This window comes from Neltuma alba, unplaced genomic scaffold (genome assembly GCF_004799145.2).
Source record: "Neltuma alba isolate B1F8T4 unplaced genomic scaffold, ASM479914v2 tig00012097_pilon, whole genome shotgun sequence".
NCBI classification, from domain to species: domain Eukaryota; kingdom Viridiplantae; phylum Streptophyta; class Magnoliopsida; order Fabales; family Fabaceae; genus Neltuma; species Neltuma alba.
Window position 1 is genome coordinate 795,369 of NW_021636654.1, and position 23,650 is coordinate 819,018.

Genomic DNA, 23,650 nt, shown 5'->3' on the forward strand with positions numbered 1-23,650 from the left:
CAAATTAGTCAACTAGATTTTATATTAAAGACTGGAAGGAGTATACACATAATCTAATGGCCGGATAAAACACTTCGAACAAAACTGAGATATTGCTGACCAAAAAAAAAAAAGTTGCTACATAACAATGGGAATTTTCAAAATGACGTGAGAAAAGCAGCATTCATGCATGTTTTCTTTATTGATTCTTGTGTTATTCTCTTTGAGAAGAGTACAGAGTGAGTTTGGAGGAGCTTGGAATTTTAGATAAAAGAAAGAAGGACCAAGCTCGAGCCAAGAGGGTGGTGGGACGTTTATGTATATACATAACACTGAAGGAGATGAAGGATGTTTATAGAATGGGGGAAGCTGCATATATATAGATGGCTGGTGCCCAGTACTCCTTATAGTAAAATGAAGAAGTAGGGCGATGGAACCCATGAAAGATGCATATTTGCTTTTGTGTGCGCCTCATGATTCGATCTTTGATATTAATGCAAATATAGAATTGGAAAGGGAAAGAAAACAAAGTGGGAATAAATTTTAATATTAATGGAGGAACATGATCATTATCAAGTGCGTGCTAGGAAGAGGAAGAGCCGAACATTTGATCAAGAAGGATGATGAAAGCCATGGCAAGGGCGGAGTCCATATCGGGGTGAACGATGAGACGGAAGACGTCAGCCCCAAAAGCCACTCCTCCTACCGCGGCTTCCTTCTTCTTTATCTCCGCCACCCTTCTCCTTTTCTCGTCGTACACCTCGCAGCGGCGCTGCGTGTATGATCCCCCTATCTCATACTTGCTCTCACCTCCCGACGACGACGGCGGCGACAAGCTCATCACCTGAGCCAAACACTTTGCTTTCAGCAGATTCACCTGCCTTTTGGCTGAGTATCGAGGTTTCACCCCGCTCTCTCCTTCGAACACTAGCCATTTGTCTGCCAAACCCAACCTCTGCATGGATGTCGTTCATATTCAAGCACTAAAAAAGTTACAATTCATTTTCCAAGATCCTAATCATTAAAAAAAAAAAAAGTGTATATATGTACAAATCAAATCAAAGGAAGCACTAAGAAATGACTGATAAAGTAATATATGTTGTGATACCTTGCGGCGGATGGTGAGGAGCGGAGTCCCGGCGGCATCCATGAGGAGGATCTCATCCTTAGATCGGGCGGAGTAGTTATCGACCCTGAAAACAAGATTGCCTTGGCAGTCGAATACCGTGAACCCGTTGCAGTTTAGCAGAAGGGACTTCTTCCAAACTGTGAGCACCACCGGCACCTCTCCGTCTATGGAGGATGTCTTTTCATGATCCGAGCAGGTTGCAGCGGCAGCAGCGTTTGGGTGGACCTTTGTCATCGCCGAGCTCAGGATTTCCAGCTTTTCTATTGGAGATCTAGAGAGGGAGAGAGACGATTAATTGGCAATAATAGTTTCCCGATCTACTCTATTGACTTTGTTGGGAAGGTGTTAGAAAATCCTCCTCCTCAACTCTTCTAATATAAAGCTAGGAGTCAGCTGGGGATGACAATGTCAATACACGAACCAGTCACGAGTACATGAAAGAGGAAAAAAAATCGATATGGTCTGGGTTCAGTTAAACATTATTAACTGAAAGCTCAGCTCCACCAAACATCGAGTCTTCATTGGACCACGAGTGCGCCCCCATTACATGATGCGTCATCCGACCTGTTGACCCGATTAAATCGCCCTAAATTCACGTCCGGACAAGTTATGGTGATTGCTTTTCTACGCCTAACATGTATGTTTATGATAATGCATTCAATTAATTAATTAATTAAACTAATTATAGTTAGCACTTAGCAACCGACATACGCACATTAGCTGATTAACCCTATCCTGTGGCACTTGAAGCTTCAAAGTCACCTTTCAACATGATTTTTAATTGATTAACATCATCATGCATAATATTATACCATTTACGATACAAATGGGCAACACATTAAAGAAAAAATTTGTGTGGCTCAGGAACGTTTTGCGGTGCAGGGGGAGGACGGCCCTCCCATATTCCTCCCAAGATATTTTTTTTGCATCTTGTCAACTTACTTTCTGTTTATATGCTTTTATCACCATTATGGCTGTCGAATATTTTCATTATAATAACAATTGTAACATTATTTTGTTATTAATCAGTCCATCATTTTATAATCCTCAAGTGATGCAGACCATTAGACTGCATCTTATCCTGGCTGGGTCCGGGCGGTTTGAGCGACTCCTCATTTCTCCTAAAGACAAAGGAAAATGGCAGACCCTGTAACTCTATAAGGGCATTAACTAATTACAATGAAATTAAGATCACGAATTTTAAAAATTTCATAACCACGCCATTTGTATATTTTTAATAGTTAGATTACACAAACACAACTAGGGTGAGTTTGAATTAGCGGTGAGAGAAGAACCCGCATCATGCATTCTCTCTCCTCCCTCATCATGGGCCCCACCTATCGAAATGTGCAGTGGAGAAGCTTTCTTTGACCAGCAACAGTGGAGAAGCTAAAAGCAGGAGCTTTTGGAAAAAAGTTCGTTTCCATATAAGTGCCTGTTTGGGTCAATGTTTGCTGGCACGTAGCATAAATTCAAGATAAGCTGATTCAATTTTTTGGTATTGTTTGGGAGGGCTCACTTGCATTAGGCTTATTGAATTTTAAGGTGTCTAACCGTGCTTTTAAAATAAGCCAGAGGAGGGAGTTTATTTTCAACTCTGAAGAGCTTATTACTGTTCTACGTGTGTTAGAAAATTTTTATTCCCTCTTTCTCTCCCTTATGGCATTATTATTCCCTTGTGATTTCACTTGTTTATTTTTATCCAAACACTACCCACAAGTCCTCTGCCATTCCCACTTGCTTTGTCGCCTCCTCCCAGAAGCTTTGTCATGGTCGACGTGAACTGCATCACATCACTAGCGTGAGATGTAGTGTTGGGTGTGTAGCATGCTGATTGTTGCTCCTTTATCGTAAGTCCAAGTTGCATTCGCCTTGTGCAAGCTGGTGTCGCCATCTGCAACCGAGTTCGCCACCGTTTGTTAGTGCATGTGACTTATGCGTCGAGATCTCAGCTTCTGAGTGCAATACACTGTTAGATCTACCTCTAGCAGCCTTCAAGTGGTTGGATCTATTACAAGTTAGGCTGATTTATTTTGTTGTCCTACTTTTTCGATTTGATCCCCTGTGCTTGCCTGAATGTGCCGTCGTCCATCCTCATTGGTGGAAGGCTGAAAAATAAAACTGATTTCTAGGTCGATTGAAAATAAGCAACTTGTTTTCCATAGGGAAGCTAAAAGTTATAACTGGAGGAATAAAATTCTTGTTAGTTTGTGATGTCCTATGAATTCATATTTCAACAATTGTTATTCGTGCTATTGAATATTAATTTTGTAAGACTCTCTGTTAGGAAGAATATTCTTGGCGATATCAACAAGTTTATAATTTAATGATAACAAAATTTTTAGATGGTAATACAGTTGAAAATGGTAATATAGTGCAACAATTTCCATTCATAACCTTATAAGAAGACATTCAAGCTCCGACACCTTTTTTGAACAAGTTGAAAATGGTAATATAGTTGGCAATATGATCAGGCTGAATCTAGTCAACCATCGTCTTCAAATGTTACATCACAGTCTTCATCGCATATAAATTGTGTCCGTGATGCAATCAGAGATCAAATTATCCATAGCTTATCAGTTGATTAATTATGTAATATTATTTCGTTTCACTTTGTTGCAATACTGCAAATTGGAGTTCAAAATATTTTTATCCATTCAAATTATGTTTCGCTTTATATTTGCAATATTTTTTTTTCATGTCTCTGATGTTTTTAAATTTAATTCACTCAATAAATTTCACTTCTTCATATTAAATTAATTTAAATTCATTGTATTATGTTAATTTATTTATTTTTATCATGTTTCACTTTATATTTAAAATATTTCATATGATTTCTCTAAAGTTTTCAATTTTAATTCACTCATTAAATTTCACTTCTTCATTATATTATCTCAGTTCAATTTTTTTTTTCATGTTTCACTTTATATTTAAAATATTTTTTATTTATGTAAAGTTTTAAAATTTAATTCACTCATTAAATTTGACTTCTTCATATTAAATTATTTTAATTTTTTTGTATTATGTAAAATTATTGTTTTTAATCATGTTTTATTATTTATTAAAACTCATACCTATTTTGGTCATTTTACAACTAAACTTTTTTTACTTAACTATAATCCAGACAAACTTTTACTAATCTCACTTTTGCAAATTAACTTTTCTAAACTCCAATCCAAACACAATTCAGCTTATTCAATTTAGCTTTTACCCAACTTCACTTTTTCATAAGTTAAATTGACAATAAGCTACTTTTTTAATCCCTAATCCAAACGGACTCTAAGTCCATTTACCTCCACAGTGAATTCAAACATATGTTTTAAGCAAAAAGTTACTTTTTTTAGCTTTTACAAGTGGAGAAGTCAGTTTGGTGGCCTACACTGTGATCCCAAACACAAGCTAATACTGTTGAAAATTCCCAAAAAAAAAAAAAAACTGCTGAGATGGCAAAGTTTGTACATGAAACTTACATAACTTGATGACTAAAAAGCTCATTAACTAAATTATTCAAAGAAGTTTTTTCCCCCAAAAGATTAATGATCTACAAAAAGATAAAGTTGCCTTGCCACCCAAAAGTTACCTAGTGACCGGTCGATAGCTGGCGGCGGCGGCGATAGAGCTCCAATATACAAGAGCATCCCAGTCCACGCCTGGTTTTCTTTCATCTCCATACGAGAATCTTGGTCTTTTTCCAAAATTTGAAGCCTTTCATTATAATTAAGGCCCTTTACAGAGTTTTATAAATGCCATTGTATACTAAAGACAAGTCCCTTTGAATAATACACCTTTAATTTAACCAATCACTTCTATACAAATTCTATGATTGTGTTTTACCCAAAAAAAAGAAAAGAAAAGGAAGTTATTATATTATACTCCTTCCAATCTTATTTATATAGGCTTACGTGTTGGTTCTTAATATATGATCATTTACTAATTGATCTTACCCTTCTCTCTAATTTTGATAAGTTGTAAACGTCTTTAAGATTTAACCAATTACAACTAACGGTATATTTGCGTCATCACTTATCTTTTATCTCTATTTTTCCCCCCCCTTGTTTGGCTGACGTGTAACATGTTAGATCTAGAGCATCAAGTATTCCCTTTCAATTCTTTGAGCTCACAATTTTGTAATTTAATTAGCACTCCAATTATTGGTTTATTGGTCTCACAATAATTAGGAAGTTAAACGATCGTGAAACCAAACTCAACAATGCATAGATTTAAATAGCGCTAAACAAGTGCAATTTAGCCGTAGCTTTTCTTGTTTGATGTTCCTCGCCAATGCCAGCTGATTTTGTTAAAGATGCAAATTAGTCAACGCATGAAATCTGCACAATTTCCTCCCAGTAAAAATCAATATATTTTAGTCCTTAATATGAGAGCTAATTTGACTTTTAATTTAGTCATAAATATAATATCTTAATTCACTTTCTCTCTCATATTTATCTATTTTTTAAAGTAATCTTTGAAGTAGTTTCATATGTTAAAGATTTCATCAAATAGTAGTTCTAGCTAATACATATGATTAGTAAGAATATTTTATGAAAAACAACACTTATTTATTATAAATAACTAACTTAACAAACTTTCTTAGTCTGTTTAAATTAATCAACTAACTTTTATATCAAGTACTGTGGTAGTATTTTACTTCGAAATCAAGCATTACTTGAAGGAGTTGTTAAGTTTCTGTAAATCGAAAAAGAAGTTGTAAGATATTGTAAGTTAATTATACTGTTATAAAATTGTAACAAAAAATACCACTATAAAATTAATGGAAAAATATACAAATTAATAAAGCGAGTAGATATGGCCTCTAAACCTTGGAGAATAAACCGAATTAGTTTCAATTACATAATGAAGATGATTATTATGCATATAGCATGATTTTACAATGTGAATCCTTTATGCCCCATTTGGTGTGCTGGAACTGGAGGCAGATAATTAGAATTGAAATTGGAATCAATATTTTGAAACGTTTGGTAGGCTAAATCAGGTGTCATGGAACTACAGTTTATAAAAAACGATGGAACTCAGTTCTATTGGCTGTCCCATAAAACTGAGTTTCAGTTCCATTTTCATGGTCATATTTTCCCCTATATCCTTCCATCTTCCTTATCATTCATCCCCCTCCCCCACCCACCTCTGTCACCCCCATCCCATCTTCTTCTTCAACCAACAAATGTCTCCATGGAGCTTGATCTCGGATGGTTCTCTAACATACTCCATCTTGATCTTTGATATCGACTTTGCTGAGGGTGTTGCGACTCAGCTTCTTCATCTTCTCCTTCTCTCTCTTCGATCTACGACCTTCTCCCTCTTCGATTGTTTACAATGTATCGATTATGAGTTTTTAATTGGTGAATTATCTTCTCGTCTCCCCTTTTTTTTCTTTTCTTCTGGCGACGGTGGTGGTGAGGCCGTGGTTGGCAATCTGTTGGTAGGAGAAGTGGAATGGATTTTTTTTTTTGGGGGGTTGAAGAGCATTTTGGTATTTTCATATTATAAATACATATTTTAACATGAAATTTATATTAAAACAAATTTTATTTACTATTTTACCTCTTATTTTAATAAATTCCTAAATTATATTTTTATAGTTACATGGATTTCATTCAATTAAGACAAACACAAAAGACTTGATTAAAAATTTAACTAATTTTTTCGATATATATGTATACTTAATTAAATATGTTTATAAATTTTTGTATCAAAGATATGTTTAACAATTTTGAATGATAAATTTAGATAATTTATAAAATCTTTTACATTTATACTATTTAAACTTTATGATAAATAAAAATGATGTATTTGAAACATATGTTTACAATTTAAAAAAATCAAAGTAAATAATTTCTAATGAATATGATTAAAAAATTTTATGATTTAAATCAAAATTAATAAATTTTATAACATATTAAAAATTTAGAAAATATATGTATTAGAGTTAGTTTTTGCTTTTATAAAACACTTCCTGAAAAATATAATGTCTAAATAATTATTAGGGACAATGACAAAATAAAAAGCTTGAAATTTTGTAAACACTAAATAAAAAATGTCAATAAAAATTTATTATTACTTGCAAATTCAGACTTGTCAATATCAAATAAAATTGTGTTATCAAACTTAATTTGAGATCTATAATTTTCAACTTTTTTTCCTATCATTCTCCCTAATTATTATGTTAAAAAACATTTTAGTCAAGAAATAATTTAAAATTAAATTTAATGATCAACTAATGATTTAGATGGATGAAAATAGAATCTTAAATATAAGAAAAAAATTTGTGTAACATACATTTTAATTTCAAAGAAGGTTTATATATATTTTTAAAATAAGAGGAGATATTTCTGTAATTCAGATAAAATAAAAAGTTGTTGGTGTATTTTACTTTAAAATTTATATTAAGCCTCTAAAATTGTATTTACTCTAAATTTTATATATTGATATATTGATATTTTTTTCCTATGATATTGATAGATTTGTAGTAATTACATAGGAACGACATAAAGACATAAATTAGTGCAACAAGAGTGAGTCATGATTAATTGTTGACTCTGGTATTGCATGCAATTTGTTATGGCTCAAGAACTAATCAAGCTACAGCACAATAATTTCATATTTCATTTTGGGGGTTAAACAGAACTAGAATTGTAAGCAACTAAGCCTACGCCAGCGGCTAAGTAAAATCAAGCAGGCGTTTTGCAGAATCTAGAGTGTTAGACAGTAGCATGGCAACGGTCACAGGCCCAACTCCACCCGGAACAGGAGTAATAACAGATGCCACATTTACCGCTTCTTCATAGCATACATCCCCTATAAGACGGTAACCATCCTCGCAGCTTGAGTCCTGCCAGTGTTTTAAACATATACACAAATGCACAGGAAATATTATAACCACTAAATTTTCCAAATATTATGACCATCTTTCTAATATTTAAACCCTATTAAAGTATATGACGGAATATTGAAGGAATAAGAAAATTGGTGCTGATGGACTGTAAGGAAATACTGAGAGTAAACGTTGCAAAGCTGGGGATGAAAAGCACAGCTTATGATTTAAGAATATTATAGCTGCTTATAGCTTTTATTTCATGTTGATGTATTGAATGACCCTTGAAAGATGTATCTTTTTAGAAGAAGGGGGGGAGGGCGGTTTAATATCTATCCTTTTAGCCTTGCCTTTGTTTCTCTACTCCTGTTAGTCCCTCAAAATTAGAAATTGTCTACAGTCAAGTCAAACTATGTATTTATTCTATTATGAAAGACTAACTCAATGTCTACGTATAAACTGCTCAAACTTTAAGGAACAAATTTGTATGAAAGAATAACTCCAGCAATAAAAGTTCATGAGAACTATATTTTTGGACCCTTTTCATTGTACTCAGGCCAAGTAGCGAAGGAACTGCTGAACAAACCTTCCCAACCAAATGACTCGCTAGGGACCAAATATATGCACTTGTTAAAAAATGAACAGCCATTTCAAGTGATAACTCACCTCAACTGGACTTGTTCCAACGTCAATGACTATTGCACCAGGCTTTATCCAGTTGCCGCGGACCATATTAGGTACTCCAGCAGCAGAAACTACAATATCAGCTTCTGAAGTGATCTGTTCAGGATTTTCTGTAAATGCATGTATAACAGTGACCGTTGCATGGTGTCTCTGCCAAATAAAAATTGTATTATACCTACTAAATACACAGAAAAACATAATCGGAAAAATCATTACTTCATCTACCTCTCCTTGTTTCATATTTACCTGCAATAACAAGGATGTAGGTAAACCGACAATATTACTTCTTCCAATCACAACAGCTTTCTTCCCCATGATCTCCACTCCAGACCTAATTAGTAACTCAACGCAGCCCTTCGGAGTACAGGGAATAAATAGTGGTTCCCTTCCAATTATGGCGAGATTCCCCATATTAAGAGGATGAAAGCCATCCACGTCCTTTTCTAGACATAGAACATCCAAAACTTTGCCTTCATCTAGATGCTGATCCAAATTTTTACAAGTCAATCACAAAACATAAACTACAGCTAAATATTGAGAATTAATGATCACCATCATTCCATCAGTTAAATACTACTCTTTCGGTCCTCAATATAAGACCTAATTAACTAATTTAAATAGATTAAAAATGTTAGTTAAATTAATCAACATGACATCTTCCTAAATTCCCTCACTCCCTCCCTCTTTAAGGGAATACCAATAGGGTTAATTTTGACCCAAAAAAATGATAAATATGTAAAATAAGTTTTACATATAAAACCAACATCAACTCTTTAATTAGCTCCTCTATTAAAAATAGAAGCATGATAGGATTTCTTTTTCCTAAGTTGATATGACTATTACACTTCTCACTGAATCAAAACAAACCATCCTCAGAATTTTTTATCAAAACATTTTTAGGTAAGAAAAAAGGCCTACTTATTAGCTCGTTGTTATGGTTTCATATCCTTCACAATATGAACCTTGCATTCTCATGTCCAGCTTGATATCTTGGACAAGGTTTTGATGGAAGTGGAAACGGAATGAAAATGACGTTTAAAAATATATTTGATATATATATGGAAACTAAGCATTACTTTTATTTAAAATTTGCATTTTATAATATGCAAAGACTAATATGCCCTTATCCAAGAGGAAAAAAATAACAGCCCTACCCCACACATCAAAACCACCGTCCACCATCACCAAACAGGAAATTACAATCAAACTCAAACCCAGAAACAATTTTGTTTTTTTTTTTTTTGGTTAAATCATGTGTTGAACCCCAATCTGTTGAAAAAGTAGAGGAGGGGCACCATCTGTTAGTTGCTGTTGAATCTTCAAACCAATAATCTTGTCGATTCCAGAACAATCGCTTGGCATTCACAGAAACCACAATAGTTGAACCATTTAGAATTTTTTTCCCCCCCTGGGGGTTCAAAGACCATTTATAAATCAAAGGATCATTATTCAGAAATCAGAGGGGACCACCACAACCCCTAGAAATCGTGTGAAGAATCAAAACTCACAAAAACAAAAGTCACTGACCAGATATTGCAGAATCAAAGACCAAAATGAAATCAGAGAGAGACTCAACCAAGTGAACCCAAAAATCAGTGTCTAACTCGAACCATTGGGCCCAAAACCAAAAAGCAGAACAGAAAGCGAATGGGTTCCAACATCCCTGCTTGAAACAAAGAAACGGTTTTCAGACCAAGGAAAAGAGTATCAAAAATCAGAAGAGCAAGTCAAATGCTATTGCTTGGGAAGAACTGCAACCGATGCTAGATGTTGAATATTATGTGAACCATCATCACTGTCACTACAACTGACGCAAAGGATGAATGCTGGATGCTGAATGGTTGAGGGTAAAACAGTCATATGCAGTGGCTTCCATGGAAGTTAGACCAGTCATGTAGCGGCTAAGAAGGATTTGAGTTCCATGCTTTTTGATGGAACTCACTTCCGTGCAGAACCAATGCTGGTTTTTGCTTCAACCTGTGTTTCCCAAGTCCTAGTTCAATGGTACCAAATGGGGCATTAATATTTCATTATTGAGTACTTATTTTCCAGAAGTCGAAGTTGAATCACTGATATGACCATCTATTATAGGCTCGTTAACAGATTAAAGTAACCTCGATCTATGGTAGCAATTACAAGTGGGCGTTGACCAGACTCCAGAGATTCAATGCACATGTAAATCACACACCAAGGCGAAAAAGAAATAGATACTACCAAGGCCAGGAAGGGGGGGGGGATCACATACCAAGAAAAGTAACTAAACCAACGAAAACATCATTTGTGCGCCTTTTGATCCATTTGTAACCGTTACACAAGGGTAAGCATTATTCCCTTTCTTTCAACAACTGCTTGAAGGGATGATAAAGGGTAGGGTATATATTGTATGAATTAGGGTATTATATTCAAACCCAAAACTTTTGAAAAATACTTTCCTCGTCCCCAGACCTAAAACCTAACAAGTCATGCCTCAGCCCTTCACTACTGAATAAATCCCAAACCCAAAGACATTTTAAAATGAGCAAGTTTTTGCCGAGTACTCATTTCATAAAATTCATACGTATAAAATCACAACAAAAAAAGTCCCAGACAATCATTAAGATAATTTTAAAACAGCAACTCAATATTGTCTAATCTCAAGGATACATCCCCCGCTACCCATCAGATGTATCAGATCCAGACATTATGCCTATCCCTATCTACCCTTCAAATTTATATTTATCGCTCATCAATTCATTGTGGTATCCCCCTTTACTTGAATTATAAATAAGCACATAGTAAAGTCTATGTATTATCCAATTAAGTCACAGATTCAGAAAATCACCTGGGGTAGGGGAAGTTGCACAAGAATACCATGAATTGATGGATCTTTGTTAAATCTCAACAAAGCATTATGAACTTCAGCTTCTGTACAATCAGTCGGTAGATCAGTCACAAAGGACTTGATTCCAACTTCATGACATGCCTTTATCTTGTTGCGAACATAAATCTGAGAATCCCATCTCTGGCCGACCATAATCACAGCTAACCCAGGAACTTTCCCAATGCACTTCTTCATCCGGCTTACCTCACCAGCTACGCTTGATCTGATTTCCATAGAAATCATTTTTCCATCCAACACCCTAGCAGTCTGCTCATTAACTGTGACCAACATCAATTTAAGAAACAGACATGGAAGAAGCACATTTGGAACCACTTTTATCAGAAATGAAAACCAGAATTACAATTTTCTACTGGAATAGCATATCCACAATCTAGAGAGACGAGTTGGGTTTTCTCCCCTTTCTTTTTTTTTTTTGGCTTCAGCACACCCTGTTAAAATATTGAGTATTATTTATCAGACTCCTCTGAGAAGTTTACAGAAAGTACAAATTTCCAAGGGATCTGTGCTTGTTGCTTTTTCAATTTCATACTCTCAAGTCTAAACTGCTAAATTATTACCAGAGTGCAGCTCAATTCCAATTCCAAGACCAAACTTTTAGGAAGAGTGCTTGTTAATCAAATCTGCGCAATATTGCAGTCTAAACATTCTGCTATCACTCGACTTCATCCCAATTTAAAGCAATCCCCATCATAACAGGGCAAAACTGGAGGCCTCGAGTTACAAGGGTCACTCTATACCTTTCTCTAGTGAGCAGCTTAAGGAAGCTAAACAACATTGTTCCACTTGTGATGGGAGGTGCTATACTATTGTGAGGTTCTTTGAGCATCCTCCTTAAGACTTTGTGTTGGATTCTAACAATTAAGCTCTCACGTTTCTCCACTTCTTGAAGCATCTTAATGATAAGTGTGCATGGTGAGAAAAATTGTTTGAGGGCTTCATTTTTGTTGCTGCCACATTGATCTGGGTTAGAAACAAAGCTTGATTTGAAAGATTAACTGAGGCTATTAAAAAGCCTAGGCTCACACAAGGCCAAACCAACCACACCTCTTTTCATTATAGCTACTGATGGTGAGACTACTGTTCTAAACATCCACGCGGACGATAAAATAGTGATAAGAAATAATGAAGAGGTCATCAATCTAAAAGTCTTGAACAAGGAATTTGAGATTAAATACTTGTGTACTTTAAAGTATTTCTTGGGGATTGAAGTAGTTAAGTCCGGCCAAAGAATTTCTAGATCCCAAACAAGATATATTCTGAACCTGCTTAAGGATACCAGCATAACTGTTTGCAAATCCACTAATAATTCTATGGACCCATCCAACAAAGTATGAACAAAGTAAACTTCAATCTCCAAAGACAACTTTCTCTCTGCTCCTGAGTAGCATGTAGTTTCACAATGCCTACACTCTAAGTCTGACTAATATCTCCGATGGAAGCTAAAACAGTACAGTATTCCAAGTCCCACATTGAATAGCATGATTTGCTGCATGGAGTACTTAAGTAGGTTATTTCTCCCTCATCCATATCTAACTTTTGGGAGGGAATTCCCCACCTCACTTGGATGCCTATCAATTAGTATCAGAGTTGGTGGCTACCTCATATATCATCTTTCCACGGTTGACAGATGATACACTGGTGTAGCCTACTACAAACAACTGCAAAATACCAGCTTTTGCTCAATCAAGTAAAAGATGAAAAGGACCAATTAACCTTATCGTAGGAGATAAAATATTAATCAAAGGAATCTCACTAAAACAATAAAAGCATCGTCAAAATGAGGAAAGCCTTGGTGAAAGGGAAGAGGAGATACTTACAGCTCTTGTGTACTGATGAAACACTAAAACGAGATGAATTTGGAGTCCAAATGTCAGGTAGGTCCAGAGAAACAAGAGGTGGAGACATTAAAATTTGGCTCCTTTGTCCTTTTACCGTATGAAGAACCCTCGTTTTTAGTTGAAGCTTCCTTCTCAAAGGATTCCATGCAGTCGCCAATAAACCCATCATCCTCGTCATCAACTTCCCTCAGCGAGTATATCACGCTCTCTCCCCGTTCCCCCCGGGGATCATACAAGGCTTGTCTCTAAGAACGTTAGTCAAGGAATTTAAAGCAACAAGGCCTGGCGCATTTGCTTGAGATATTAAAAGAGGAAAAAAAAAAAGAAAAGAAAGAAAGGAGGGAAAAAGAAAGGAAAGGACCGTATTCGACGATGTTGATGAAGATTATCCCATTATTCGGCCGAGCCTTACTATAGCTTCAAAGGCAGTCAACAGATGTTTCAAAAACCCGACTAAGAAATTACTAAAACCAAATGACTAATACGATCTGCCTATTAACACTAAATAAATTTAGGCTTCTAAAATGTATCATGAACTATGAATTATAAGTCATCAGTCAAACTAAGTTGATTTGGCCTGAAAACTAAACCGGTTCAAGCAATTTAAGAAAGCAGTAGGCAAAAGAAAATAAGAACCACAAGAAATATCAATCCATAAGAATTTAATGTCAACCTGAATAGAAGGAAGTAGCAACAAGCCGATAGGTTGGACGAATCAAGCAGACTAGTAAAATTTAAGGCCGACAAAGAACTAATGAGTAATCACTAATCAAAATGCGCGGAAACCTGAGGGAAATAGACACCGGTTTTTCGCTGTCGTTGTGTCCCAGATAGTTTCGGTCGCGATTGCCGTTTTGATCTTTTGGTCCAGCCCAGCTTCAGCCCATGGATTACCTAAGCCGCCACTAAGCGCATGTGGACATGTTGCCATAACTGTTCTTGTAGAAAAGCACAAACTGGTCCTTGAATACTTCTGGGAAGGAAATGGATCGTTGATCCGAACTAAGGTTTAGTACAATGCGCAGCCAAGTTTTTTCTGCCGGAAACGCGGACTACATGAGGGGTTTGCGGGGATTGACTCATAAATAGTTTTTTAAATATGATTTACAAAATATAAGTATACAAGCTCCACTTATGTAAAATTGCTTAAAATTCCGTTCTCAGCGGAACTCCCGAACAAGTCCATAGTTATCCATCGGCGAAACTAATCTGCCCATGGTTTGATTTGATTTTAATTTCAATCAGATTTATATAACTTTTTTATTACTCCTCCGGTCCTAATTATAAGACCCAATTGACTTATTTGAGGAGATTAAGGAAGTAAATTAAGTTGGTTATTTATAATAAATAAGTGTTGTTATTCCTAAAATATCCTTGCTAATTAAGTATATTGGCTAAAACTATCATTATTAGAAGGATTATCTTGGAAAAAAATGCATAAATATAAGAGAGAAAATGGATTGGGTCTTATAATTAGGACCAAATAAAAAGTCAAATTGAGTCTTATAATAAGGACCGGAGGAGTATATCATTGGTCATTTTTCTTTGGCCGGAGTTACATCATTATCATTATACTTTGCATTTATTTTAATTTGGATACCTAAAGTTTAAAACCGTTATTTTTTCAGCTAAAATTTATTCTGTCTAAAACATTGATCTTCGTATTTTTGAAAGGATTTGGATAATTTACGGACTCAATTTCCATGCTAACCATAATGACAAGTACCAAGAGCTCATCATTTATGCGCACCGTTTTAATAATCATTGGTCAAGCAATGTCGTTTTGCTGGATTGTGTATATTTGTGCTTATGAGTTATGATATCATTTTTCTTTATCTGAAGGAGGAGAAAACGCTTAGCAAGGCAAGTTCGATGGTGCTGCTTCACAATTTTGTCTAGGTCTTCGCCATTTTTCTTCCAATGTAGACTACATAAATTTGAAGTGATCCAATCCAGAATCCGTAATTGGAAAAATTGCTAAAAAAAACTGTTGAAATAAAAAAATTTGACAGCAATCGTACCAGTTTTAATAACAAAAAATGCAAATTTTCAACTTTAACAGTCTTTTTTTTACGATTTTCATAATTTCCTGCAAGAAAAACTAAAGGTTGATCACCTTTGCATGGGAGCACCCGGTAATCTGTGCAACGGAAACCGCAATGCTGGGAGGTGGGTATCCTGGGTCTCTGGAAAGGCGAGGAGGAAGAAGAAGATGGTGAGTTGGATGCTCCCCTGGAAGAGGAAGGGGAAGACGATGAGCTGAGCCAGATGACATGGGTGCAATTTTTGCGAGGATTAAAAATAAATTGTACAGCCTCCTATCTTTAGTTATAGAAGTTTGTTTATAAACTATATAAACAGAGTTCTCATACAAAAAATAGTATATAATGAAAATTTAAATTATTGAATGTAAAAAAATTAAAGTGATAATTGATTTTTCCAAAATTATGCTACATCTGATCCTAATTATAAAAACTAGTTGACTAATTTAAAAAAATTAAGAAAATAAGTTAAGTTAATTATTTATAATAAATAAGTATTGTCTTTTTTAAAATATCCTTATTAATCAAATATATTGACTAAAATTATAATTATTAAAATGACTATATTGAAAAAAAATTTATAAATATAAAAAATAAAATAAATTGAAATATTATATTTATAATTAAAATAAAAATTAAATTGGATTTTATAGTAAGAATTGAAAGGAAAAGTATTAACCTTTAATCTTTTTGGTACCAAAATTTTAGTCGGAGCCAAGCCCAAGTCGACTCTTCCTAAGTAAAGCACCACAAAGCAAGCGCCGCGACCTGGTCATTTGATTGGAGTTTTGAAGCAGGAAGGAACTTCACCCCTTACGTATCGGTTGTCCCCCAGCTAGCCTTGGCTGGATTACTTATCCTTTTAATGGGAATCCGGATTCTAGGGTTGATTTTGCTGCTTCCGTTTGTACTGGGGTTGCCGAACGCAACGGCTGATGGCGCAGATGGTAATCTTTCTTCTGGAGGGCCACTTTGCTCTACTGTAAAGGAGGAAGAGAATCTGCTGCGTAACGATGAGCAATACAACGGTGACCTTGACGGCGGGTTTTCTTCACTGGACGGGATGTTACAGTGGGCTATAAGTATAGTCATTTTTATTATCGATCAGTTTGTTAGTCTCTAATTTAGAATTTGTAACTGTATTGGGTGTACAATGTTGTTTGCTATCTTTTCTTTAAAATCTTTTGATTGGCTGCAAGATAATCAATTGATTATCTCTCTCAAGTTCTAATGCCATGCGGCTTTTTCATCTAATAAATAATATACGAACTTGCAGTTGATGTAAAATTGTAATTTTATAATAATATTACCATTTTGTATTAGGTCATTCTGATCCTGCAAAATTAAAAGAAACAGCTGATGTACGGCAGCAATTATCAGAAAGTGAGCTCAAGAAGCGTCAGATGGAACTAGAGGTAGAAATCATCTGCATTTTTTGTAGGAAAGATATTTGGCTTCTTTTGCAATTTGTGTTTTAGCTGAATTTAAGTTTTGTTGATCATCGTCGAAATTATATGATTTAAATGATGTTTTGTGCTTCACGTCCCTCTTCAATTGGATTAGTGATCGATCCAATCTTAATGGGCCTCAGACTTTATAAAAGAAAGAACAAATAAAACAATAAAAATAGAGTGGCCCGTTGAGGGCAGGTGCTCAGGGATAACCAGCTCTCTCATGATGAATGCTGAGCTGATAAGCTGAAGGAGAGAGGAAACAACTAGCATGAGATGACTACCAGTTCATTGGAGGGGACTCAGGTTGCATAGATAAGAAGAAAGGGAGGAAAGATGTTGGGACTCAGAATTCTTCCTTTCCGATGCAGGAAGCCATTTTCTTACTTCTACATTGTTCTTTTATTGTTTCAGCTGCTGCTATCTGGGTTACAGTCATTTTCCTGGCTAGATTACCATTGTAGAGGAGAATCAACCACATTCCTTATGTAAATAAGTAAATAGTACTAAACTTTTCCATCAATCATCAAACGTATATTTTAGTATGTGCTGTATTCCTGTTTGGTTGGTGTTCATGGTGCGTATGGATATTGTTTTATGATATGGCGTTTGCTCCCTGTGGAAATTGATAAGTTGTATTTTATTGAGCAATGCAGTGTCATCAAACTTTCGAGAAGTAGTTGCTGACAATAACAAAATTGCTCGCTTCTTGTTTAGTCAGGATATTGGTGGGAAAAAAATTAGAATAGGTGGACCCATTCTGCACTTACCTGTGACTTGCAGTGAAAACAGCTCATTTGAAGTGTTATGTTACAGTTTGGCTGCATGTGTATCTCTTGTGTTTTCTCTGGGTATGTCATATGCATTTGCATACACCTGCTCGTTGGGAATTTTGATGATGACAAGTGCTCCAACAGGAATTGATGGAGGAAATAAAAGTTCCATCAGATGCTGAATTGATGAAAATTGCAATAGGTGATTTGAATAATTCATCTCTAACTTCGGAAGAGCGGCTCCGGGCTCTACAGGAACTTAATGTACTTGTTGAGCCAATAGATAATGCAAATGGTAGGTTCATATAAATTCATATAAACCCTGTTCTGATCTGATGCGCCTGCCTTTTTATACTTGTTGAGTGTCCAGCAGCAAGCATTTTTGTGGCTGTGGGTTAACTGAATACTTCGTCTGCATGTAGCACATATTTCTTTTCTAATTTGACTGTCTATTATTATTATGCACATGAAAGAGTTCACCCTTCTTCCTCTGTTCACTCCCTATATTGTTTTGTATTTATTTTGATCAAATTGATTACTAACCTATCATATAGCAATACTTTAAATTTGTTGTAATTGTATTCTAGACAAGTCCGTGCATGCATTTGCAAAGTCACTTTTTGCTACGTTGGGTGCTCTGTAATGCAGAAGACTAATTCTGTTTCTTGGGTGCTTGAAATCCATTTGTATTGGATTTACCTGAATGTTTGTCCATGCAATTGCCCGCTTAATGTGTTTCAGAAACAAAGGAGGAAAGAAAGTCATACCATGAATATTCTAATCTCCTATGAGGGAAAGGGAGTTGAGGTAGTTAATGAGACAATATGGATATAATATTTTTGAAAAATAAGTTATATTATGTTATTTTAATTTTAATTACTATTATAAAAAATTATTTATTTAGTAAACATGCAGAAGCTGAAATTTGATGTCTGGTTGCCTAAAAAAATTACTTCAGTTTTCAAAACTCCTTTGTTTTCTCTCCATTACTCATAAGTTAATTATATAGTATTTTGACTTCTTGAAATTTTTATCATTTTCTTTATTTTTTCACAATTTTAAATGCATATATAAATTCAAAAATATTTAAATTGAAATGCAAGTGATAGAATGCCAAGCCACAAGTATCTTTTATTAATTTATATTGTCTGGTGGACTTTGGACATTTTAGAATGTGAGGTTAAAAGGCATAGAAAACTTTTCTTAGTCCTCCATATTATGGGTTTACCCGACTACTACTGCTGCCAACTCTTACAGCAGGAGATAAAATGGAGAGTAAAGGGTTGGTGAAGCTGGAAGTCTTGGTCCAGCAGAAGGTATGGTGGTAGACATCTGAAGAACCAGAGGAGCAGATGGGCAAAAGGGGAGTTTCATTGTGAATAAGATGTAAGCAAGGGAGGCAGATGGAAAAGTGTTTAGAGGGGTTGGCAGAGAAAATTTGGGAGGAAAGTCAGGGAGAAAGCTGGCTTCACAAATGGCTGTTACTGATTCATTTTTTCTTGCTTTTGTGCTTGTGTCTGGAATTGCAGTGATCCCTCTTGTACTTTCTATTGTGATCTGTGTGAAGCTTGCATGTTGTGATCCGCTGTGTTTCTGTGATTTGAGAGTGTTTAACACTTGTTTTGGAAAATTCCTGTATTCTAATGCCAATGTCAGTCCCATATTGTACTCTTTTGTTGTTTTATTGTATCTTAGCTGGGGGATCCAATCACAACATCTTAGTTCAAGCATCAGTGGCTTCCCTTGGATTATTTCATATGTCATAACAGATAGTGGTTTGTGCTCTCTCTTTGTGTGTAATGTCACTTGCCAACCATTTTCTTTTTCTTATAATATTGCAGCACAGATGTTTCTATAAAATACTAAAAATTATTAGTTAAGGATCTACATCTGTTTCAGTTTCCGTAATCTGTTGTATAGTAATCGTGATTATGGTTATCATATCAGATTTTGGCAAACTAGGGGGACTTGTTTGTGTGACACAAGAGCTTTATCACCCTGATCCAAATATTAGGACTATTGCTGCATGGATCCTTGGGAAAGTTAGTCAAAACAATCTTGTCGTTCAGCAGCAGGTATGTTGTTTGTTTGAAAAGCAATTTATTCCTGGTCTTGAATCTAGGTCACTTGGGAAGGTATTCTCATGGTTCAAATTATAAGTCACAAACAAAAATATTTGGAGTATTGATTTTTTTCATTCCTACCAGTCAAAATGCAATTAGAGAGAAATTAGAGAACTATTAATTGACGATCATTTAATTGGGTGGAATTTTTGGAAAATAATTTTTAACATATGTCAAATTTAAGAAGTCTATATGTTTTTGACCATTTTTCTTAATATCTGTAAGGTAACTAATGGTGGCTTATATTTAAGGCTGAGGGTAGACTTTTTTAAATGGATTGGTGTCATAATCAATCAACTGAGACAAGCTCGACAATATTATGATTTGTCCAAATTCCGACTCTTCCAGGTTTTGGAACTTGGGGTGCTTTCAATGCTGATGAAGATGGTAAAATCTAATTTTATAGAGGAAGCTAATAAAGCATTATATGCTGTTTCAGCTTTGATCCGAAATAATTTAGCGGGTCAGGAATTGTTCTCTGCTGAAAATGGAGATTTGATGCTTCAGGTGACCTGCCTAAGGTTATTTTTATTGTTATTACCACTATTATTTTCACTAGTATAATTTGCTTTCTCTGTATCATTATTATTTCTGTGATTTTTTTGGGTAAACTTATTTCCGCACGTCAGTTTTGCTATTACAATCTTTTAAATTGTTATTGAAATTGACACTTCTTTCAGAATATTTTGAGGAATTCAAGTATTGATATCAGACTACAGGAGAAGGCTTTGATTCTCTTGGCTGATCTAGCGCAGCGTCAGATAGAAAATGCGCATAAAACTGAACTACCTTTCTTAAGTGATCGAGATCTTCTGAAATCTGTGGTTGATCTCATTGCTGCATCAACCGATTTGGATCTCCAGGACAAGGTGCATTGTTTACATGGCATCTTTTTCCCCCCTTTTTAGCAGAGCAGTCACATGGCGTCTGATATTATTGACAAGTTCTCAAAACTCAAAATATCAGTTTGCTGTTGTGATGCCATGTTTTTTTAATGCAATGTCACTGGCACACCTTTCACCGCCTAATGATGAGCATTTTGAGCTGCATCGTTTCCATTTGGTAAGCGTATGTTGAAATATGTTTATTAGCGGGCACGTTCGGTAAATTCACACACAAGGACACTTGGAAGGTTGTGTCTTCCTTTTTATGTGTCTTGCCTACGGTAGTTTGAGTGTTTGACCCTTTTGCTGTTTTTCCATGTCGTGTATTTGGCTTAACTTCTGGCATTGCTTGCCGAATGCAATAAGCAGGCCCTTGTTGCAATTAAGAGTCTCCTGCAACTCAGGACCACTGAAGCTCTGGTTTTGAAAGACTTCTGTGCTTTAGGTGATGCATTAAATAAAATGAGGCAGTTGCTGCTTAATGTGATGGCGGATGAATTCCAGAGAGATTATGCGATAGATGTGGAAAGCCTTCGCAGTGAAGTAGAATACATTTTCCAGAGAAAGCTGTCGAAGTAGCGACGTCAGTTGAACTTTTTTCCTGGAGCTGGTTCTTTCAGATTAAAATGAGGCAGTATTTGGTGATGGATGTATATGTCAGATTCTGTCATGGATTTGAAAAGCTTTAAAATGCATATTGCACATAAAAGATGTTACGGTGATAACGTATTGATTTCACTATGTATTATCCCATAGATTTTTTCCCTGGGTAAAATTTTGGCCTGCTGTGATGAATTTATGAGGGTGATTATTCATTTTAGTCCATTGAAATATCTAGACTTAGGACCGTATTTACTCATGCTCATATTTTGGGTATTTGTACTTTTTAATTTGTAAAAAAAAAATCTCTTTTAATCTTAAATATAAGTTATTTTTAACCATCTCACTGAAATGAAAAAAGCTGGTCGCCTTAGTAAAGTAGTCTTAGAATTGAAAAAATATTCATATTTACCGCCATTTAAAAAGATGTGTGTGTCTACGTAAATAGTCTTGGAATAATTAAAAAAAAAAGAATCCATATCGACCTCTATTTAAAAAGATGTGCGCGCGCGTCTGTGTATAATTAATAGAACCATCTGGGAAATCCGGTTTCTGAAAAATAGCGTTAAATATCCTAAGAACTTCCGCAAGATGACCAATGTTGCATAGGCTTCATGGCAAGTACTTGACTGGATTTGCCTATGGGTAAGACGCACTAGCCTGTGTAGGGGGGACAAATCGCAGTGACCTCGGCAAAATGATACTGTGTGAATACAACTATCACACAATTGATTATGATTTGGACAGAAGTAAAAGACCATGAACCCAAGAACAGTCTAAAACAAACAAACTCATGTACAAAGAGCATATAATTGACTAAAGTTCACACGAAAGAAAAAGTTCTGGAAAATAAGGATAGAGTAGGTGAATATAGCAAATGATAATCGAATAGAAGTTTTCTAGACAAAATTTAAATGCACCAATTCTCGTATTTAATCATGTCACTTCATAAAGTAAGCATATTTGAGAATAACAATTGCATATTTGACCATGTTCTGAACAAAAGCAAATTTAGAGTGTATTTGGAAAAGACAATAGTTGAATATCATCACCCATAATTGATTATGATTGCGACACATCAAACTAAAAATAATTTTGAAGCATTATAGTTAAATATAACATTACATGCTTGAATACCTTTTATACAAATGACACATGAATTAAATATAGTGATATATAGCATAGAATGTTCGAATATGTTTCATCCATAGGCCTAAACAAAATACATTAGTGAAATATCCATTCATATATTTAAATAAGGAGAATTATAATAAAGTCTCATGAAAATAATATATTTATAAAAGGTCTCTTAATAACTAAATAACTTATAATGACAAATTGTAGAGCAATAAATAACAATAAATTTCAATTATTCGCTTGTTATTGAAAATTTTTAATAATTATTTCTCTTTTTTAAAATCTTCTAGTAATTTTCTCATTTAAATATATATTAGTCAGAGTTAAAGAAATAATTTCTAAGATATTTAAAAAAACCCTTCTAAAATTAGAGACCATATCAATCAATTTCACACTTTGACAAGTTAGAAATCACCTAAATTTTATAAAACATTTGGATTATAAGAGCCAAGCAGCTAGATTATACGGATATGTCTGAAAATAAACTCACTGCGACTAAGACTTCACTTGCTGTCCTGATTCCTCTTTTCCTCTCAAATCTTCGGTCAATATATAACTAGCAAAACAATGTACTCCTCCGGTCCTTATTATAAGACCCAATTTGACTTTTTATTTGGTCCTAATTATAAGACCCAATCCATTTTGTCTCTTATATTTATGCATTTTTTTCCAAGATAATCCTTCTAATAATAATAGTTTTAGCCAATATACTTAATTAGCAAGGATATTTTAGGAATGACAACACTTATTTATTATAAACAACCAACTTAACTTACTTCCTTAATCTCCTCAAATAAGTCAATTGGGTCTTATAATTAGGACCGGAGGAGTAAAAGAAATCGTCAAAACTATAGACACCAACAATTTCGTTTCAAACCTTTATGTTATATCAACCGAGGTTCTTCCATTCCATTCTTCGTCATAAGGTTGTTAAACCTGTGTAGTGTTATACTACTCATTTAGGGTATTAGTAGCACACTAACAATATTTAAAAAAATTAATTTCCATGTTGTTATTTTGTTTTTTTTTTCCCGGTGTATAAAAAGATTACTTTCCGAGTTTCCATTCACAAATTAAAGCCTTATCATAGCACTTGTCCCTTGATATCTTTTCCAACCCTTGTTACCTATTAATTCAATTGACATTAGTGAGCCTAGATCATCTATCATGACTAACACATTATTTTCTGATCAAATCATCATGTTCAATTCATTTTTTTTTTTCAGATTTCTCCCAATGTCACTTAACAGTAGTTGGTTGTTTACCCAATTAAGCCCTCAAGAAACATGTATGAATTCAT

General features: G+C 34.8%; 3 protein-coding genes across 7 annotated transcripts; 1 reads left to right on the forward strand and 2 right to left on the reverse strand.

Moving 5' to 3' along the window:
- Positions 1-314: 314 nt before the first annotated feature.
- LOC114722659 (protein LURP-one-related 8-like) lies at positions 315-1,488 on the reverse strand. Its single transcript, XM_028908739.1, has 2 exons — positions 1,088-1,488; positions 315-934 (listed from the first exon to the last, which is right to left on the reverse strand). Exons 1-2 carry the CDS (start codon positions 1,340-1,342, stop codon positions 563-565), a joined length of 627 nt encoding a protein of 208 aa, XP_028764572.1. The 5' UTR covers positions 1,343-1,488; the 3' UTR covers positions 315-562.
- A 6,136-nt stretch (positions 1,489-7,624) lies between these two features.
- Positions 7,625-14,408, reverse strand: LOC114722583 (bifunctional protein FolD 1, mitochondrial). Of its 4 annotated transcripts, XM_028908656.1 has the most exons (6): positions 14,127-14,210; positions 13,320-13,757; positions 11,443-11,759; positions 8,868-9,104; positions 8,604-8,771; positions 7,625-7,955 (listed from the first exon to the last, which is right to left on the reverse strand). In XM_028908656.1, the coding sequence occupies exons 2-6, from the start codon at positions 13,516-13,518 to the stop codon at positions 7,785-7,787; spliced, it is 1,092 nt and encodes a 363-aa protein (XP_028764489.1). In that variant the 5' UTR covers positions 13,519-13,757; positions 14,127-14,210; the 3' UTR covers positions 7,625-7,784. The 4 variants fall into 4 exon arrangements, with proteins under 4 accessions (XP_028764489.1, XP_028764490.1, XP_028764491.1 ...); XM_028908657.1 differs by lacking the exon at positions 13,320-13,757 and having other exon boundaries at positions 14,127-14,408; XM_028908658.1 differs by lacking the exon at positions 14,127-14,210 and having other exon boundaries at positions 11,443-11,748; positions 13,320-14,090.
- A 1,729-nt stretch (positions 14,409-16,137) lies between these two features.
- LOC114722602 (hsp70 nucleotide exchange factor FES1) lies at positions 16,138-21,478 on the forward strand. 2 transcript variants are annotated; one of them, XR_003738174.1, is made up of 7 exons: positions 16,138-16,464; positions 16,706-16,797; positions 17,751-17,901; positions 19,554-19,681; positions 20,078-20,236; positions 20,410-20,791; positions 20,983-21,067. XR_003738174.1 is itself a non-coding variant. In XM_028908682.1 (7 exons), the coding sequence occupies exons 1-7, from the start codon at positions 16,248-16,250 to the stop codon at positions 21,190-21,192; spliced, it is 1,146 nt and encodes a 381-aa protein (XP_028764515.1). In that variant the 5' UTR covers positions 16,138-16,247; the 3' UTR covers positions 21,193-21,478. The 2 variants fall into 2 exon arrangements, 1 of the variants encoding a protein (XP_028764515.1); XM_028908682.1 differs by having other exon boundaries at positions 20,410-20,598; positions 20,983-21,478.
- The last annotated feature ends 2,172 nt before the right edge of the window (positions 21,479-23,650 follow it).

Excerpts from the sequence above, each read along its gene's own strand:
- LOC114722659 (XM_028908739.1), bottom strand. The coding sequence starts at position 1,342 with ATGACAAAGGTCCACCCAAACGCTGCTGCCGCTGCAACCTGCTCGGAT. Across the intron at positions 935-1,087 it reads TCCTCACCATCCGCCGCAAG|AGGTTGGGTTTGGCAGACAA; the intron begins GTATCACAACAT and ends ACATCCATGCAG.
- LOC114722583 (XM_028908656.1), bottom strand. The coding sequence starts at position 13,518 with ATGACGAGGATGATGGGTTTATTGGCGACTGCATGGAATCCTTTGAGA. Across the intron at positions 9,105-11,442 it reads TGCAACTTCCCCTACCCCAG|CATCTAGATGAAGGCAAAGT; the intron begins GTGATTTTCTGA and ends AATTTGGATCAG. Across the intron at positions 7,956-8,603 it reads TTGGAACAAGTCCAGTTGAG|GACTCAAGCTGCGAGGATGG; the intron begins GTGAGTTATCAC and ends AAACACTGGCAG.
- LOC114722602 (XM_028908682.1), top strand. The coding sequence starts at position 16,248 with ATGGGAATCCGGATTCTAGGGTTGATTTTGCTGCTTCCGTTTGTACTG. Across the intron at positions 19,682-20,077 it reads ATCTTGTCGTTCAGCAGCAG|GTTTTGGAACTTGGGGTGCT; the intron begins GTATGTTGTTTG and ends CGACTCTTCCAG. Across the intron at positions 20,237-20,409 it reads ATGGAGATTTGATGCTTCAG|AATATTTTGAGGAATTCAAG; the intron begins GTGACCTGCCTA and ends CACTTCTTTCAG.